The following is a 17,893-nucleotide window of genomic DNA, read 5'->3' on the forward strand; positions in this document are numbered from 1 at the left end:
ATAACAGACTGTCTCAGAATAACAGAGTAGTTCAAATGGCAGTTTTAAACAGCAGTTTTCTGAAGGAGGGATTACTATGCTTCACTCCCACCTGGATAAGAGCCCACAGAACCCCTCACTGCTATTGTTATCATGTTAGTTATTAACTCTTACCTCTCCTGTACCCACCTGGGTAAAGGAGTCTGTGTCTGTTCCTTTTACTTTTTATCCAATCCCAGAGATCTCTGCGCCTGCCTCCCTGATCTACCACTAGCAGATTTCTTATAACCCCCTTAGGCCTCTTCCTTTGATTGTAATGTATAAAATAAGGTGCAAAACTGCCCTTCTTGAGAGAATTTTCTCAATCTGTTGTGATTTTGCTTCTAGGCAGTTGCTGTCAGTTTGGCTCAAATAAACTCATAAAAATTCTCTACAGGTTTGAATGTTTCTTCGGTTGACAGAGGGGAACAGAGTGTGGGGACAGGAGCCAGGGCACCAACGTGGGAGATGATGGCGCTAGACCAGGGTGGAGGCAAATGAGAAGTGAGAGGATTTGGGGTGTAGTGAAGTCAGAGCCAGCAGGCTTTCTGACTGGCCAGGTTACAGTGGCGGTGGCGGGATGTTCCTCTTCAGGCCTCCCCCAAGCTTGCAGCAACATCTCAATGCATTTCCCAGTATGTTACCCAGTTCTTCCTCACCCTGCTGCGTGAGGCCAGTGGCAGGCATTTCATTCCCAGTCATCAGACAGGAAGACTGAGTTCCAGACAGGTTAGGGCTCAAGACACATCCCAGGGGAGCTGAAGGCAAACAATAGATGATTCTGTGAACTGTGTGGAGATAACGCCCTGAGGGAGTGGCTCCTCCACCCCCGCTCACACACTGTATAAGGGCCAGGAGGCCTCAGAAGGATGCCCAGCTGCCCAGCCTGATGACACGGAACCACGCTGCCCAGACCATGGGAGCTCCTCGCCTCAGCGCCTTTCACATCCTGCATGGTGAGAATCTGGGGGCCCTATTGAGAGGAGCAAGAGAACCCCTGGTAGCACCCCTTTGGTGCCTCCATTTTCCAGTGCCCCCATACCACCCCCACCCATGGAGAAGTAGGAGGGACCGCTGGCAGCTCTGGGGCCTGACATGGAGAAAGCCACATGTTTAGGCGGGAGCCATGGCACATGGGAGAGCAGCTGGTAATGCCTGGGTACCTTCATGCCTAGGCAGGAACCCCCTGGGTGCTCTAAGGGTCTGTTCCCCACCCCAAGAGGGATCTCCACGCTCCTTCTAGATGCACTTTGGAAGCTGCTCCCTAAGAGGGGAAACTGAAGCAGGTGGAAGAGAGGGGGCGAATGAGTGCTCTGACCCCCTCAGGGAGTCACTCGTAACAGATGGCAGAGAGGGGGCTAGGGAGCTAAGGGGGGCCCTTCCACAACAGGGTGACCCCCACACTACTCCCATTGTGTGGCAGGGGAAGCCCGAGATCCCCCTCATTTGCTCCCCCAGACCCAGCTGGGACTCGGCAGTACCTTGAAGGGCTTTGCTGCTGTGGGTTGAACCTGAGCTCTGCTGTGACTTCCCCCTCGCCTTCTTTCCCACGCCACCCAGGGTAGCTCTAACCATTGTCAGTTATCAGATTATCAGGGCAGCTCCTTGTCTGGGCAACCAGGCAACAAAGAGAGTTAAAAAATGACATTTGGAGTGCCAATCAGAACTTCCCCAGGCCACAGAGATGGGGCTCCCTGTGCTGGCCCAGGGTGCCAGGCGTGAGCTGTTTTTTATAGCTTTATGAAGGTGAGGTGTAATTTACATAGCATGTAATTCACCTGTTACATGGTTACAATTAGATGATTTTTAGTAAATTTGCCGAGTCCGTGTGGAGCACACCTGAAGGGGGCGATGTGTCAGGGGCCAAGTCACAGAGCCCCTGATCCTCACTTTCCACGTCTGTGAAATGGGGCAGAGCAAGGCTGGTCTCCACTTCACAGGCTTGTGTTAAGGGTTGAGTCCTGGTTCACAGTAAGAATTAAGTAACATTATTGTTGTTGTTGTTGTTAATGTTACTATTATTATTATTTCACGGGGGATGGGCTGCAGGAGGGGGAACCTTAGCAGGAGGAGCAAGGAGAGAATGACTGCCCCACCCCTGCCACAGGGGCCCCAGGCAGGAATCTGACTGCCCAGGGCTCAGCTAGGGGAATGCAAACCAGATGGGCCTGGGAGCAGCTACCAGCCACCCGTCTCCAGGCTCCTGTTTGGGTGGCTTCCTGGACCCCAGGTGGAGGTCTGGCCCAGCAGCCTCTGTGGTGGGGCAGGAAAGCCCAGCTCAGCACAGAGAACCCCCTCCCTGAAGGGTGTGGGGAACTTCACCCCTCACTTCTATCTTCCCCTGCCCCCTCTTCACCAGTTTCTCCATAAACCTTTTCTGGGCTCTGAGCCTCAGTTTGTCCATCTGCAGAGTGGGCATAAACAGAGCCTCTGTCTTCTAAGGTAATTGTGAGCATGGACAGTGCTACTGGGGCTTTGGGAGCTGGGGACCAATCGGCCCAGGGCCCACCCTGCCAGGGAAGGTCACTTTGTGGTCTGTCCTACAAAGAGGAAGTGGGTTCCACCAAAGGGAGAACTCACCAAACCCTGTGGCCAGAGAGGAGGACGACAGGAGTTCCAGCCTGTTCACCGCATCTGCGAGGCCTCGGGAGGGTGTGGGGGTCTTTGCCCTCTGCTGGCCTGAGGGTATCAAGTTTGGACATTGGGGCTGAGTGCTCAGGGGGCCCTCCAGCCTGCACCCTCCACAGCTCCTCAAGTTGTGCTCACAATGACTGATCCCAAAATTTCCGTATGAGCCCCTCCATGGGGAACTAGGAGCCATGAGTTATCCCTTCATTTGGCCCAGGAAGTGACTCACACCTGCTCTGCCTCCCTGGCCCCCACCCCTCCACCCGCTGCCCCCCATCTGGTCTCCCTGGATTATATGGGTCTGGGCTGCCTTCCCAGCATCTCTAGATCTGCAAGGACTGGATGGATCGCTCAAGCCCTCCCCATACCTCACCTGCTAACAAGGCGACTGCCCTCCCTCCTTCTCTTTCCCTTCTGTTTCTCTATCTGGCTCTCAATCTCTCTACCACTCCCTGTCTCTCTGTCTAAGCTCTGGCATCTGTGTCTCTATCTTTCTAGGAGTTCCGTATTTCTCTGTCCATCTCTCTAGATCACTGTCTTCTTAACTCTGCCTCTGTTTCTCTCTCCATTTCTCTGTGTCTTCTCTCTCTCTCTCTCTCTCTCTCTCTCTCTCTCTCTCTCTCTCCTCTTTATTTTCCCTCCATCTCTGTCTCCCTCTTTCTCCTCCAAGTATCTAGTGCAGGGGTGGGCAAACTTTTTGACTCGAGGGCCACAATGGGTTCTTAAACTGGACCGGAGGGCCGGAACAAAAGCATGGATGGAGTGTTTGTGTGAACTAATATAAATTCAAAGTAAACATCATTACATAAAAGGGTACGGTCTTTTTCTTCAATAGTTTTATTCATTTCAAACAGGCTGGATCCAGCCCGTGGGCCGTAGTTTGCCCACGGCTGATCTAGTGCCTTCTCTCTCTCTCTCTCTCTCTCTCTCTCTCTCTCTCTCTCTCTCTCTCTCTCTCTCTTTCTCTCTCTTTCTCTCTCTCTCTCTCTCTCCTCCTCCTCCTCCTCCTCCTCCTCCTCCTCCTCCTCCTCCTCCTCCTCCTCCTCCTCCTCCTCCACTACCTCCTCCTCCTCCTCCTCCTCCACCTCCTCTTTATTTTCTCTCAAACTCTGTCTCCTTGTCTGTCCCTCTGATGAACAGGTCCTCCTCTCTAGACCCCCTGCTGACTTAAGGAGAACCCCCAGGACATGTCCTGGGATGGGGTACCCCTGAAGAGCAGGATTGGGGGGCCCATGCAGCACCACCCCTAACATGAGCCCCCAGCATCTTCCTGTGTGCAGGGAGCCAGGGTGTGAAATGTCACCACCGGGTACCAAGCTGGTCGTTGTGGTGGACAGATGTGGGCGCAGTATGCTTGCACCTGTGTCCCTGAGGAAGGGTGTGGGCGGGAGCACCTTAGATTTGGGAGTTCTGAGAGGACACCTGGCCCAACCCCTTCATTTTCACATAAAGAAATGACGGCAGTAAGCACTCTGACACACCAGGCAGTACTTGTCTGCTTAACCCTCACACTCTAGGAAATGGGCCCCCTCCTCATCCCCATTCTACAGAAGGGGAAACTGAGGAATGAGGCACCTGACCAAGGTCTGGGAGTAGAACCAAGGCCAATTGGCTCCAGTATGTTTCCTGAATTCCTTCCCACAGGTCAGCAGAAGCCAAGACCCCTGCCAAGCTCAGGCCCCTCCCCATCCTTCAGTTCCTGAAAGCCACCGTCAGGCAATGGGTACAGACCCTCTGGCCATGGGCATTGGAGGCCAGGGAGGTGTGAGCAGCCGCTTCCCTCAGATGTGTCACCCTCAGGACTCCCTTCCCTGTTCTGTGTACCCCCTGACCCTCCATCTCTCTGTTCCAGCGCTGTGTGTCCTGCTGATTCTGTTGGAAGATGGACCCCAGAGCACCAGGGGTGAGTCTGCTGGGAGTAACTCAGTCCCCAGCCAGAGTCCCAACCCCCACCTCACCTCTCAGCCCAGGCAGAGAAAGGCCTGTTGCAGGAGGAAGCTCAGGGTTGTCCCTCCCAATACCCCTCCCCAGCCTCTGGCTCAGCCCTCATCTTCTGACCATGGTCTCCGTCCCACAGCCTCTGCCTGTCGCCGGCCGTGCCCTGCAAACTCCTCATGTGTCAATGGCACTTCCTGTCGCTGTAACCCAGGATTCAAATCTGTATCTGGGGAAATCAACATCGACCACAAGGATGCTTGTGAAGGTACAGAGGCTTGGGGTGGTGGAGGGCTACATGGAGACGGAATGGTGGTTGGTGGCCTCAGCCTTTGTTCTCAGACCATCATGAAGGACAGAGAAAAGAGAAAGAAAAAGAAATAGAGGTGGAAAATGAGAAGTGAATAAATATGGCTTCGTACAGAGGGAAGACTGGGGCGGGGGATGCAGAGCTTCCACTCACCCACCACTTCAGCACTTGCTCCTGTATCTAAATCCAGGAGACAGACAGAAAGCTGAACAGAGCAGAGCTAATTTGGTGGGTTTCAGGAATGGCTTGCTCCAGCCACAGCAATGTTGCCTGAGTCTAATTATTTCGCAAAAGACACTGGTTGAGCATCAGGCTCCATGCTAGGGATGGGACCAGGCTCTCTGCCCTGAGGGCACACATGGCTTTGGGAGGTGACCCTTTATCCCGTTTTGTTGCAGACATTGATGAATGTGAACAAGGCAAGCCAGGGACTCTCTGTGGAAGAGTCGCAGAGTGCCATAACACGGAGGGGAGCTACTACTGCACATGCATCCCAGGATACAGGCTTCTTTCTGGGGCAGCAAAGTTCAGTGATGCGAGTGAGAACACGTGTCAAGGTAAGAATGACCCGCATCTTCCATCTCCCTGTCCATGGGGTTTGGAGTCACCAGAGCCATTCCTGTGGCGTACAGGGTGCCGGGCCCTGGTGATAGGTGCAGCCCCAGGTCTGAGTGGGACAAGTGTGCTTGTTCCTGTCCCACTAGCACAGGGAGGAGGGTGGCATGAGAGCCAAGGACCCAAGTCCTGGTTTTGCTACCTGACAGCTGTGTATGCAGCGCCAGCCAGGACACTTATTCAGAAATCACTGGTAATGTGCGAGATGTGATAATATCATTGTGGCTTTGTGTTTAAAAAAACAGGAACACCTATTTTTTTACAAATGAAAACAAAAGTAACTTTGCCTTTGTTAGCTGTATGACCTTGGACACATTCTTCACTGCTCTGTGCCCCAGTTTACCCATTAGTAAAAGGGAGTGACAATGCTGGGAAAGTACATGTGATCATAGAGCACAGCACAGTGGAGGCTGTTGGGCTTTTAGACTATACTCATTCTTTCTCTTTATTTTTTATCTTTATTGTTGAAAGTATTATGTAAGTCCCCTTTTTCTGCCATTGACCTATACCAGCCTACCCCTCCCTCACCCCCGAGTCCCTCACCACCTCATGGTCTGTGTCCATGGGTTATGCATAAGTTCATTGGTTGATATCTTCCCACCCACCCTTACCTGCCTTCCTTCTGAGGTTCAACAGTCTGTTCCATGCTTCTATGTCTCTAGGTCAATTTTTGTTCATTTTTGCCTGAGACTTTGGTGACTATAGTTTCTTCTAGGACAGCGGTTCTCAACCTGTGGGTCGCCAACCTGTGGGTCGCGACCCCTTTGGGGGTCGAACGACCCTTTCACAGGGGTCGCCTAGGACCATTGGAAAACACATATATAACAGTGGCTCTCAACCTTCCTAGTGACACGACCCTTTAATACAGTTCCTTAAGTTGTGGTAACCCCCAACCATAAAATTATTTTCTTTGCTACTTCATAACTGTAATTTTGCTACTGTTATGAAGCATAATGTAAATATCTGACATGGCCCTAACCGATTTGGCTCAGTGGATAGAGCATCGGCCTGCGGACTCAGGGGTCCCGGGTTTGATTCCGGTCAAGGGCATGTACGTTGGTTGCGGGTACATTCCCAGTGGGGAGTGTGCAGGAGGCAACTGATCAGTGTTTCTCTCTCATCGATGTTTCTGACTCTCTATCCCTCTCCCTTCCTCTCTGTAAAAAATCAATAAAATATATAAAATAATTAAATAAATAAATAAATATCTGATATGCAGGATGTATTTTCATTGTTACAAATTGAACATAATTAAAGCATAGTGATTAAGCACAAAAAGAATATGTAATTATATATGTGTTTTCCAATGGTCTCAGGCAACCCCTGTGAAAGGGTCGTTCGGCCCCCAAAGGGGTCGTGACCCACAGGTTGGCAACCCACAGATTGAGAACCGCTGTTCTATGACTTTTATGGTTTCACGTCTTGCATTTAAGTCTTTTATCCATTTTGAGTTTATTCTTGTGTATGGTATAAGTTGGTAGTCTAGCTTCATTTTTTTGCATGTACCTGTCCAGTTTTCCCAACACCATTTATTGAAGAGACCATCTGTGCTCCATTGTATTCTGTTGTAACACAGTGCTCCCTCCTCTCTCAGCTCCTCTCGTTTCACAACCTCCCCCTTCCTACCTGTCACCAGGTGTTTACTGTTCTTCCTTGTTATAAGTCACATCCTCAGCTGGACCTCAGTTGGTAATTCCTGGTGAATGCTCTCTAATTTAGTTGTATTTCCAGTCTGGCCCTGGGATGAGGTGCCCAACAGGTCTGCCTCCCCTCTAGATCTCACACACCCTCTCTGGGTTGGACATCCCAGGGGACCATACGCCAGGGGTGGCTGCTCAGAGAACAGCTGGCCTGGCCTATCCCCTCACCAGAGACCCAGGAGGATCCAGGCCTGCACACATCACCAGGCTTTTCTCACTTTCCAGGGGAGCAGGGAAGGGACTTCAGGCATTCGCAGGGGCAGATGGGGCCAGCAGTGGTCAGGCAGAAGCTTCGACTCACTCAGAAAGAGGGGTTAGTGCAGAATACAGAGAGAGGAGGAGGAGGCTGAACCAGGGATCCTGGAGGCTCTGAGCAGGGTCCACAGTCCTACCCTGCTGAGGACAGAAGAGCCTGAAACCAGCTATTATCAGGGACCATTGCCTCAGGGTCAATCCTCTTCCATGGAGATCAACCCAGATTCCAAGGGGGCCCATACCACTGGGGGCAGAAGACAGAGGCTGAGCCCCTCTTGGCCAGGCCCACAAGTCTGTGTCCCTGGCGGGAGAACAAGGAGCCAGATGAGAGAAACACCTGCCACTCTTCACCCATCAGCCGCTGCTCCCCGCTCCAGGCACCCAGCCCTTGCCTACCGCTGGCCAAGCTCACATGTGGATTCTCATCACTCCCTGCCAGTCCAGGGGATGCCTTCAGGGGGATCAGAAGGGGCACCTTCCACCCCAAGGCTGCATGACTGGATGTCAGCCCCACTGCCCTCATGGCCTGGCACCCACTGTCCAGGTGACCCTCGGCCTATCTGGCATCATTTTCACATTCTGGGCCCCGGCCTACAAGCCTTGTCCTAGATGGGTCAGGCTCAGGGTTGGTTCTCGGTCCATCTCCATGGGCTGGAGTCTCAGAAGTCGTGTGGATGGGAGAGCCTTGTCTCACCAGAGTCACCAGGATTCCAAGGAGAGCTCAGCCCACAGCACCACCCAGGGGAGTCAGGACCAAGGCCACCGAAAGGAGCCTGCTCAGGGCCTGCAGCACTTCTCCCGCACTTGGTTCCAGGAAAGCCCACCCTGGCCTTTGCCCAAATCCTCAGGCTGGGACACAGGTGGCAGTGATGTCCCTGTCCTACCTGGGAGCTGCCCGGAGATGGGTTGGGATAGGGTGGGTGGTGGAGGGAGTAAGAGGGAGAACTTGAACCGCATCTGTCCACATCTGGACAACAGAGCACCTAGGCCAGCATGCTCACCCACAGGACACCTCCATGTGAATTAGAAAAGGCATCACTCACCTGGGAGGAGGCAGTGGGGCCTTCTAGACACTTCTATGGCAGGAGACGTGGCTGACTCCCAGCCTTGAAGACTGCCCACGGCTGCAGGCATCCATCACCCTCTCCTTCCCCTTGCAGACATGGACGAATGTCTGGACCCCAGAATCTGTAAAAGCCACAAGTGTGTCAACACCCATGGCAGCTACACCTGCATGTGCCCACCAGGATTTGAGCTGAACCCAGAGGACCCAAAGCTGTGCAAAGATAGAGGCCCCGGGAGGACGCTGTGAGGATGGACTGGATGGAGCTGGGGAAGGAGCCGACGCAGGTCCCACAGCCCCAGGAGGCAGGAGAAGATTCTCAGGTTCCCTGCCAAGGCCCTGCCTAAGGATTCACCTCCCTGAAAAGTCCTGCCACAGAGCAGGGTGGTGGCAGGGCCTTCTGGGCCTGGGGTTTCCTTGTGGAGCCCCTGTGAGCACCCCCAGACACTTCCCTTTCCTAATCTTTCCTTGGGATGGTGAAAATGCATCTTCTGACCCCCTGAAGGCACCCTCTATACTGGCAGGATGTGATAACAATTTCCATATGTGTTAGGCCAGAGCTGTGACTTCTGGTTCGCAGGAGACCTGGTCCAGCAGTCAGGAAGAAGTAGGCAGGAGTTCTTGTTCAGGAAGTTCAACCCTCATGACTCAGTTTCCCTCCTGGATTTGCAACCTATAAACTGGAGACTATGGTCCCTGCCATGTCCATCTTGTAGGGAGGTCACCGTAACGTGCTTTGAGGGTGAAGCTGAAGGTCACCAGGTGGTGGCATGTGTACTGACGGTGGGATCCTCAGGCAATGAGAGGTGGGTGCGGGGAGGGCCTGACGCTCTGGCTTTGTCCTCAGATGTGAATGAATGCACCTCGGGACAAAAGCTCTGCCACAAAACCACCCACTGCCTCAACACTGTGGGCAGCTATAAGTGCCGCTGCCGCCCTGGCTGGAAGCCGATTCCTGGGTCCCCCAATGGCCCGAACAACACCATCTGTGAAGGTTTGGAGTTCAGATCTCATAAATGACCCACTTCTTCTTTACTTTGCTGAGCCACCTGAAAGGCAGCTGCCATAAGGCACTTTGGCAGAGCAGGGGCAGCACCATCAGAAACGGTGTGTGCCCAGCGCAGGCAGTGAGGAGAGGGGGACCTGGGCCAGGCAGGGCTGAGCTTCAGATTCTGTTCTTTTTTAAAATATATTTTTATTGATTTCAGAGAGGAAGGGAGAGGGAGAGAGAGAGAAACATCAATGATGAGAGAGAATCATGGATTGGCTGCCTCCTGCACACCCCCTACTGGGGATTGAGCCCACAACCTGGGCATGTGCCCTTGACCGGAATCGAACCTGGGACCCTTCAGTCCACAGAATGACGTTCTATCCACTGAACCAAACCGGCTAGGGCTCGGATTCTGTTCTAATAAGGGCAAGATTGCAGCTCTGGGCGCATCGGTGCTACAGCCCACAGCCTCAGCGCACGGTAGCTATCAGTGTGGCAGCTTCCCTGGTTAGAAGACCCCCAGTCCATCCTGCCCTACAGGTGGGGGCACAGCTTTGGGATGACACTTGCACACGCACAGTCCTGTCCTGTCCGCCTTGCAGGGGCGCTCTGAGCTTATGGTGCTTTTACAGTGGAAAACGTCACCACAAGTTTGTATCCTGTCAGTCTAGGTGGCTGATAAGCGGGGCATAGTGGGGTGTCCTCGGGGTGAACTGCTAAGGGATTTGAGAGAAGGGGCAGGAAGGAAGCGAGCAAGGAGTAGAGGGAGGGCCTGACGCTCTGGCTTTGTCCTCAGACGTGGATGAATGTACCTCGGGAGAACATTCCTGCCACAATTCAACCCGATGCAACAACACCAAGGGCAGCTATGAGTGCCGCTGCCGCCCTGGCTGGAAGCCGATTCCTGGGTCCCCCAATGGCCCACACAACACCGTCTGTGAACAAGGTTTGGAGTTAAGATCTCATATTCCCAAAGACCCACAACTAAAGCCACCTGATCACATATTCATGGGCAGCCACACAAACCCAGCAGAATGAATGTTGGGGGTGGCCTGCTGGGCCAGGCTTCCATTATTTGAGACTAAATGGGAAAAGATCTGGGGGTCCTGCAGAAGGAGCTGGGGTACCAAGGGCAAGGCTCCTGGGGACCCCAGGCAGCAGCTAATTACTAACTGGGACAAGGATACCTAATAGCTCACAACCTGTACCCCTGTGGGGGCTGACCAGCTGTGGGTCAGGCCTCTGCACACTTCCCATAACCCCTGCCTCCACCACTCAGGGATGTGCAGTCAGCAGGTGTCATCACCTCCAGCCAAGGCATGGGGGGAGGGGGACTGGACACGGGAAGGGGGTGGGGCACAGAGAGGGGAGGAGACCATATTCCTGAATAAACAAAGGACTACTCAGTGTGAAAGCAGAGCTTGACCCTAGATCTTGCCTCCAACACACACACACACACACACACACACACACACACACACACACACACTCACACACACCTAGTGGACAGCTGTTCTGTCTTCTGCAGCGATCTTCTTCCCCACCTGGATCCCGCCCCCTGGAATCAAGAGCCAGGTGAGTGACTCCAGCCGGGACCAGAAGGCAAGGTCCCTCCACTCAGCTCACCATCCACCTATTTCCCACACGCTCCTCCAACCATGTATGAGACCTGCTAAGGCTTCTTCTCCTCTTTCCCCAGAGTCTCTCTCGCTTCTTTGAAAGAGTCCAGGACCTGCGCAGAGACTTCATGTCTTCCTCGGCCCAGGACACCATCCAGGTAAGGACAGGATCCAGGGGAGGCAGGTGGAGGCATCCCATACAGTCTCAAGAAAGCTTTGATCTGGAAGGAGACTGACCCCAACATAATGGAGCCCTGCTCTGAGGCCCCCCTGTCCCAGGATGGGTGGGAAGAGCAGACCAAGTATTTGTACTCACTGTTAGAACCACATACACCTGCTAACACCTTTCCTCTTGTTCTGGCCACTGAGTTTGCATTGTCCTTGGTAGTCATGACCAGGGTTTGAACTCTGAGTGGGGATTTCACTAGCAAAGACCCAGGGAATACCATCGGGTACCACCTTTGTCCCCAAATAGACAGGCTCTAAGATCTGTTCTCAGAAGCTGAGTGGGCAGGGTCTTCCTGAAGCTTCTCTGGCACAAGATCCACTGGCTCTGAGTCCCCATCCCTCCAGGACATCATACAGGAGGTGGATAATCTGCTGGAGACCCCGGGGGACCTGGATACTCTGCCTCCTTCAGAGCAGCACTGTGTGGCCACTAATCTGCTCACTGGCCAGGAGCACGTCCTGAGAGAGCTGAGCAAGGCATTGCCCAATGGGCCACTGACCTTCAGGACAGCTGCAGGATCAGGCAAGTAACCCTGCCTGCCCCCAGGCTCTGCTCTGCCTGCTCCTCACCTCATTCCTCTTTTCATCTCACTAGAGCTGAGTGATCACACTTGTACCTCCCTGTTACTCTCATAAACATATTAAGATAAAAGATGAAAAGAAAATGAACAAAATTATCAATACTAAACAGTTTCATTGTAATATTATCAGGAGATGAAATCCTATATAATAAAAGGCTAATATGCAAATAGACCAAATGGCAGAACAGCTATGACCTGCACTGACCACCAGAGGGCAGATGCTCAACGCAGGAGCTGCCCTCTGGGGGTCAGTGTGCTCCCACAGGGGGAGCACCACTCAAGCAGAAGCCAGGCTGGTGAGCCCTCCAACTGCCATCTTAGCCATCAGTCAGATATCCCTCCGAGGGCTACTGGACTGCGAGAGGGCATATGCCAGGGCTGAGGGAGCCCCCCTTCACTCCGCAGAGCATGAATTTTCATGCATTGGGCCTCTAGTAATTATGCTTTATAATTTAAGATAAAACAGAAATGGCTTCAAAAGAAAACAAATTATTAAATTTGGAGGAATACAATTTAATATTATCTGATATTTAAGTAATTTGTTTTATTGAGGAAATTTCACATAACATAAAATCCACTATTTTATTTTATTTTTTTTTATTGCTTAAAGTATTACAAAGGGAAAATCCACTATTTTAATCAAAGTGTACAATTCAGTGACATTTCATACATTCACAGAGTTGTACAATTATCACCTCTATTTCTTTATTTTTTTAATATGTTTTTGTTGCTTTCAGATAAAGGAAGAGGGAGAGAGAGATAGAAACATCAATGATGAGATAAACCAAAGATATACGTATATGCATAGCCCATGGACACGGGCAATAGGGTTGTGAAAATTGGAGGGTGGGGGTATGTCCTGGGATGAGGAGGGTAAAGGAAGGAGAAATGGGAGATATCTGAAATATATATATATATATTTTTTTTTTTTTAAAGTAGCTGCCTCCTGCATGTACCTTACTGGGGATTGAGCCAGAAAGCTGGGCATGTGCACTGATCCAGAATCTAACTGTGACCTCCTGGTTTATGGGTTGATGTTCAACCCATACCGGCCAGGCCATCACCTCTATTTCTAAAGTATTTTCATCATCCCAGAAGTGAACACTGTACCTACTAAGCAGTTATTTCTCATTTCTTCCTCCCCCAGCCCTTGGCAAGCATTTATCTGTTTTCTGTCTCTATGAATTAGCCGATTCTGTATATTTCATATAAATAGAATCATACAATGCATGACCTTATAGCCTGGCTTCTTTCACCTAGCATACTGTTTTCAAAGTCATCCACATGTTAGTATATATCTTATAGTTAAATACTATTCTATTGCATATATACACCACTTTTGTTTATCCATTCTTCCATTTATGGACATTGGATTGTTGCCACCCTTTGATTGTTGTGAATAGAGTTACTATGATATTGGTGTGCAAGTTTCTTTTTGAATAACTATTTTAGTTCTTTAAGTCTATATGTAGGAGTGGAATTGCTGAGTGATATGCTAATTATATGACCAACATTTAGAAAGCACCAAACTATTTTTCCAAAATGACTGCACCATTGTACATATACATACTCCCTACCCCAAGCAATGTGCAAGGGTGCCAACCTTCACATCCTCAGCAAAATGTGTTACTTCCATTTTGTTTTGGTTTTATTAAAGCCTTTCTAGTGTGTCAGGTGACATCTCCTTAAGGTTTTGATTTGCATTTTCCTAATGACTAGTGATATTTAATATCTTTTCATGTGATTATTGAACATTTGTGTATCTTTTTTTGAGAAATGTCTGTTCAAGTCCTATGCCTATTTTTTAATTGGGTTGTTTGGCTTTTTGTTGTTTCTTTATAAGTGTTCTTTATATATTTGCTAGAGGACCCTTATGAGATATGTGATTTGCTAATATGTTTTCCCATCCTATAGATTCTTTTCCCTTTCTTCATAGTCGTTTTACTTTATTAAATAGGTGCATTAAATTTTGATAAAGCCCATTTTGTTTATTTTTTCTTTTCTTTTTTTAAAATTTCTTTATTGATTAAGATATTACATATGTGTCCTTATCCCACCATAACCCCCCCTCCCCCCGACCTCCCCAACTCATGCCCTCACCCCCCTGTTTTATGTGTCCATTAGTTAGGCCTATATGCATGCATACAAGTCCTTTGGTTGATCTTTCCCCCTTATCCCCACTCTCCCCTACCTTCCCTCTGGGATATGACAGTCTGATCTATGCTTTTCTGTCTCTAGATCTGTTTTTGTTAATTAATTTATGTTGTTCATTATATTCCATAAATGAGTGAGATCATGTGATATTTGTCTCTCTCTAACTGGCTTACTTCACTTAGCATAATGCTCTCCAGATCCATCCATGCTTCTGCAAATGGTAAGAATTCCTTCTTTTTTACCACAGCATAGTATTCCATTGTGTAGATGTACCATAGTTTTTTAATCCACTCATCTACTGATGGGCACTTAGGCTGTTTCCATATCTTAGCTATGGTGAATTGTGCTGCTATGAACATAGGGGTACATATATCCTTTCTGATTGGTGTTTCTAGTTTCTTGGGATATATTCCTAGAAGTGGGATCACTGGGTCAAATGGGAGTTCCATTTTTAGTATTTTGAGGAAACTCCATACTGTTCTCCACAGTGGCTGGACCAGTCTGCATTCCCACCAGCAGTGCACGAGGGTTCCCCTTTTCCACATCCTCGCCAGCACTTATCATTTGTTGATTTGTTGATGATAGCCATTCTGACAGGAGAGAGATGGTACAACCGCATTGTTTTGATTTGCATCTCTCAGATGATTAGTGACTTTAAGCATGTTTTCATATGTCTCTTGGCCTTCCTTCTGTCTTTTTTGAAAAGTTTCTATTTAGGTGTGTTGCCCATTTTTTGATTGGGTTGTTTATCTTCCTTTTGTTTAGTTGTATGAGTTCCCTGTAAATGTTGAAGATTAAACCCTTATCAGTGATAACATTGGAAAATATGTTCTCCCATGCAGTGGGTTTTCTTGTTGTTTTGTTGATGGTTTCTTTTGCTGTGCAGAAACTTTTTATTTTGATATAGTCCCATTTGTTTATTTTCTATTTAGTTTCCATTGCCATAGGAGCAGTATCAGTGAAGAAATTGCTTTGGCATATGTCTGTTATTTTGCTGCTTGTAGAATCCTCTAGTATTTTAATGGTTTCTCATATTAAGTTGAGCCTAAGGGAGCTATGAGACCACATGAAATAAAGCAACATATGAATAATAGGGGTCAAGAACAACAGGAAAAGGAACAAGGGTTAGAAAACCTATTTGAAGAAATATTGTCTGAAAAATTCCCTGATGTGTGGAAGAAAAAAGTCACACAAGCACAGAGAGTCCCAAATAAGATGAACCCCAAAAGACCCACACCAAGACACATCATAATTATGATGGCAAATGTTCAGGACAAAGACAGAATCTTAAAGGCTGCAAGAGAGAGACAGAAAGTTACATACAAGGGATCTCCCATTAGATTATCAAATAACTTCTCAACAGAAACACATCAGGCCAGAAAAGAATGGAAGGAAATTTACAAAGTGATGCAAAGCAAAGGAATGAATGCAAGAATACTCTATCCAGCAAGGCTATCATTCAAAATTGAAGGGGAAATAAGGAGCTTCACAGACAAAAAAAGGCTAAAGGAGTTTATCACTACTGAACCAGCAATGCAAGAAATGCTAAAGGAACTGGTGTAAGAAGAAAAAATAGAAATGTAAGAAAAAACACAGGCACAAAAAATAAAAATGGCTACAAACAAGTACTTTTCAATAATAACTTTAAATGAAAATGGACTAAATGCTCCAATCAAAAGACATTGAGTGGCTGAATGGATAAAAAAAAAACATGACCCATATATATGCTATCTACCTCAGATCAAGGGACTCACACATACTGAAAGTGAAGGGATGGAAAAATATCTTTCAGGCAAATGGAAATGAAAAAAAATCTGGTGTAGCAATACTTATATCTTGAAAAATTGACCTCAAAATGAAGGCCATAACAAGAGATAAGGAAGACCACTTCATGATACTAAAGGGATTGATAGAACAAGAGGATATAACCCTGATAAACATATATGCACCCAATGCAGGAGCACCCAAAAACATAAAAAAAAAACTCCTGGAAGATATCAAGGGAAATATTGACAACAATACAATCATAGTAGTGGACTTTAATACACCAGTGACATCACTGGATAAAACCTCTAGATAAAAAATCAGCAAAGAAACAGCAATCCTAAATGATTCACTAGATCAGATGGACTTAACTGACATCTTCAGAAAATTTCACCCCAAAGCCATGGAATATACGTTCTTCTCAAGTGCACATGCGACATTTTCAAAAATAGACCGCATATTGTGTCATTAGAGAAGTGTCCCCAAATTCAAGAAAATTGAAATCATACCAAGCATCTTCTCAGACCACAATGGCATAATATTAGAAATAAACTACAATAAAAACAATCCAAAAAATGGAAACACTTGGAAAATAAATGGCATGCTATTAAACAATGATTGGGTCACCAAAGAGATCGAAGAAGACACTAAAAACATCCAGGAAACTAATGACAACAAAAAACACAACAATCCAAAATCTATGGGACACAATGAAAGCAGTCCTGGGGGGGGGGGGGGGGGTTATAGCTCTACAGACCTACCTAAAAAAGAAAAAAAAATGGCAGTAAATTATCTAACTCTACAACTCAAAGAATTAGAAAGAGAGCAACAAGAAAAGCCCAGAGTGAGCAGAAGAAAGAGGATAGTAAAGATCAGAGCAGAAATGAATGACATAGAGACCAAAAAAAATAAAAAATACAAAATGTCAATGAAAACAAGAGCTGGTTCTTTGAAAGGATAAACAAGATTGACAAACCTCTAGCCAGACTCACCAAGAAGCAGAGAGAGAGGACCCAAACAAGCAAAATCAGAAATTAAAGAGGCGAAATAATAACAGACCCCACAGAAATTTAAAGGATTGTTAAAAAATACTATGAACAACTCTATTCCTACAAACTAGACAACCTGGAGGAAATTGACATATTCCTAGAAAAATACAACCTTTGAAAACTCAATCAGGAAGATTCTAAAAATCTTAATAGGGCAATAACTCTGGAAGAAATTGAAGCAGTTATCAAAAAGCTTACAGCAAACAAAAGCCCAGGGCCAGACGGCTTCACAGGGGAGTTTTACCAAACATTCAAGGAAGAAGTAAAACCTATCCTCCTCAGACTACTACAAAAAATTCAAGAGGAAGGAACACTTCCAAGCTCATTCTATGAAGATAGCATCACACTAATACTAAAACCAGATAAAGACAACACAATGAAAGAGAATTACAGGCCAATATCCCTTATGAATATAGATGCCAAAATCCTCAACAAAATTCTAGAAAATCAAATTTAGCAGTACATCAGAAAGATCATACACCATGACCAAGTAGGATTTATCCCAGGGATGCAAGGATGGTACAATATCTGCAAATCAATAAATGTGATACATCACATAAACAAATTGAAAGACAAAAATCACATAGTTATATCAATTGATGCAGAAAAAGCATTTGACAAAATCCAACACCCTTTCTTGATTAAAAACTCTCAGCAAGGTGGGAATAGAAGGATTATTCCTTAATATAATAAAAGCCATATATGACAAACCCACAGCCAACATCATACTCAATGGGCAAAAACTAAATTCATTTCCCCTAAGAACAGGAACAAGACAGGGATGTCCACTTTCATCACTCCTGTGTGACATAGTACTGGACGTACTAGCCATTACAATCAGACAAGAAGAAGAAATAAAAGGCATCCAAATTGGAAAAGAAGATGTAAAACTGTCCTTATTCGCAGATGACATGATACTGTACATAGAAAACCCTAAAGACTCCATCAAAAAATTATTAGACTTAATAAATGAATTTGGCAAT

General features: G+C 47.6%; 1 protein-coding gene across 1 annotated transcript in view; it reads left to right on the plus strand.

Moving 5' to 3' along the window:
• The first annotated feature begins 663 nt into the window (after nucleotides 1–663).
• LOC132234518 (adhesion G protein-coupled receptor E2-like) overlaps nucleotides 664–17,893 on the plus strand; it is a 73,250-nt gene continuing 56,020 nt past the window's right edge. Inside the window, exons 1-10 of the mRNA XM_059695470.1 lie at nucleotides 664–974; nucleotides 4,499–4,549; nucleotides 4,724–4,849; nucleotides 5,290–5,448; nucleotides 8,622–8,744; nucleotides 9,369–9,518; nucleotides 10,312–10,461; nucleotides 11,044–11,090; nucleotides 11,215–11,292; nucleotides 11,708–11,885. Coding sequence (XP_059551453.1) covers nucleotides 908–974; nucleotides 4,499–4,549; nucleotides 4,724–4,849; nucleotides 5,290–5,448; nucleotides 8,622–8,744; nucleotides 9,369–9,518; nucleotides 10,312–10,461; nucleotides 11,044–11,090; nucleotides 11,215–11,292; nucleotides 11,708–11,885 — 1,129 coding nt within the window. The 5' untranslated portion in view covers nucleotides 664–907. The remainder of the gene's footprint in view (nucleotides 975–4,498; nucleotides 4,550–4,723; nucleotides 4,850–5,289; nucleotides 5,449–8,621; nucleotides 8,745–9,368; nucleotides 9,519–10,311; nucleotides 10,462–11,043; nucleotides 11,091–11,214; nucleotides 11,293–11,707; nucleotides 11,886–17,893) is intronic.

The sequence above is a fragment of the Myotis daubentonii genome, chromosome 5 (genome assembly GCF_963259705.1).
Source record: "Myotis daubentonii chromosome 5, mMyoDau2.1, whole genome shotgun sequence".
Taxonomy (NCBI): domain Eukaryota; kingdom Metazoa; phylum Chordata; class Mammalia; order Chiroptera; family Vespertilionidae; genus Myotis; species Myotis daubentonii.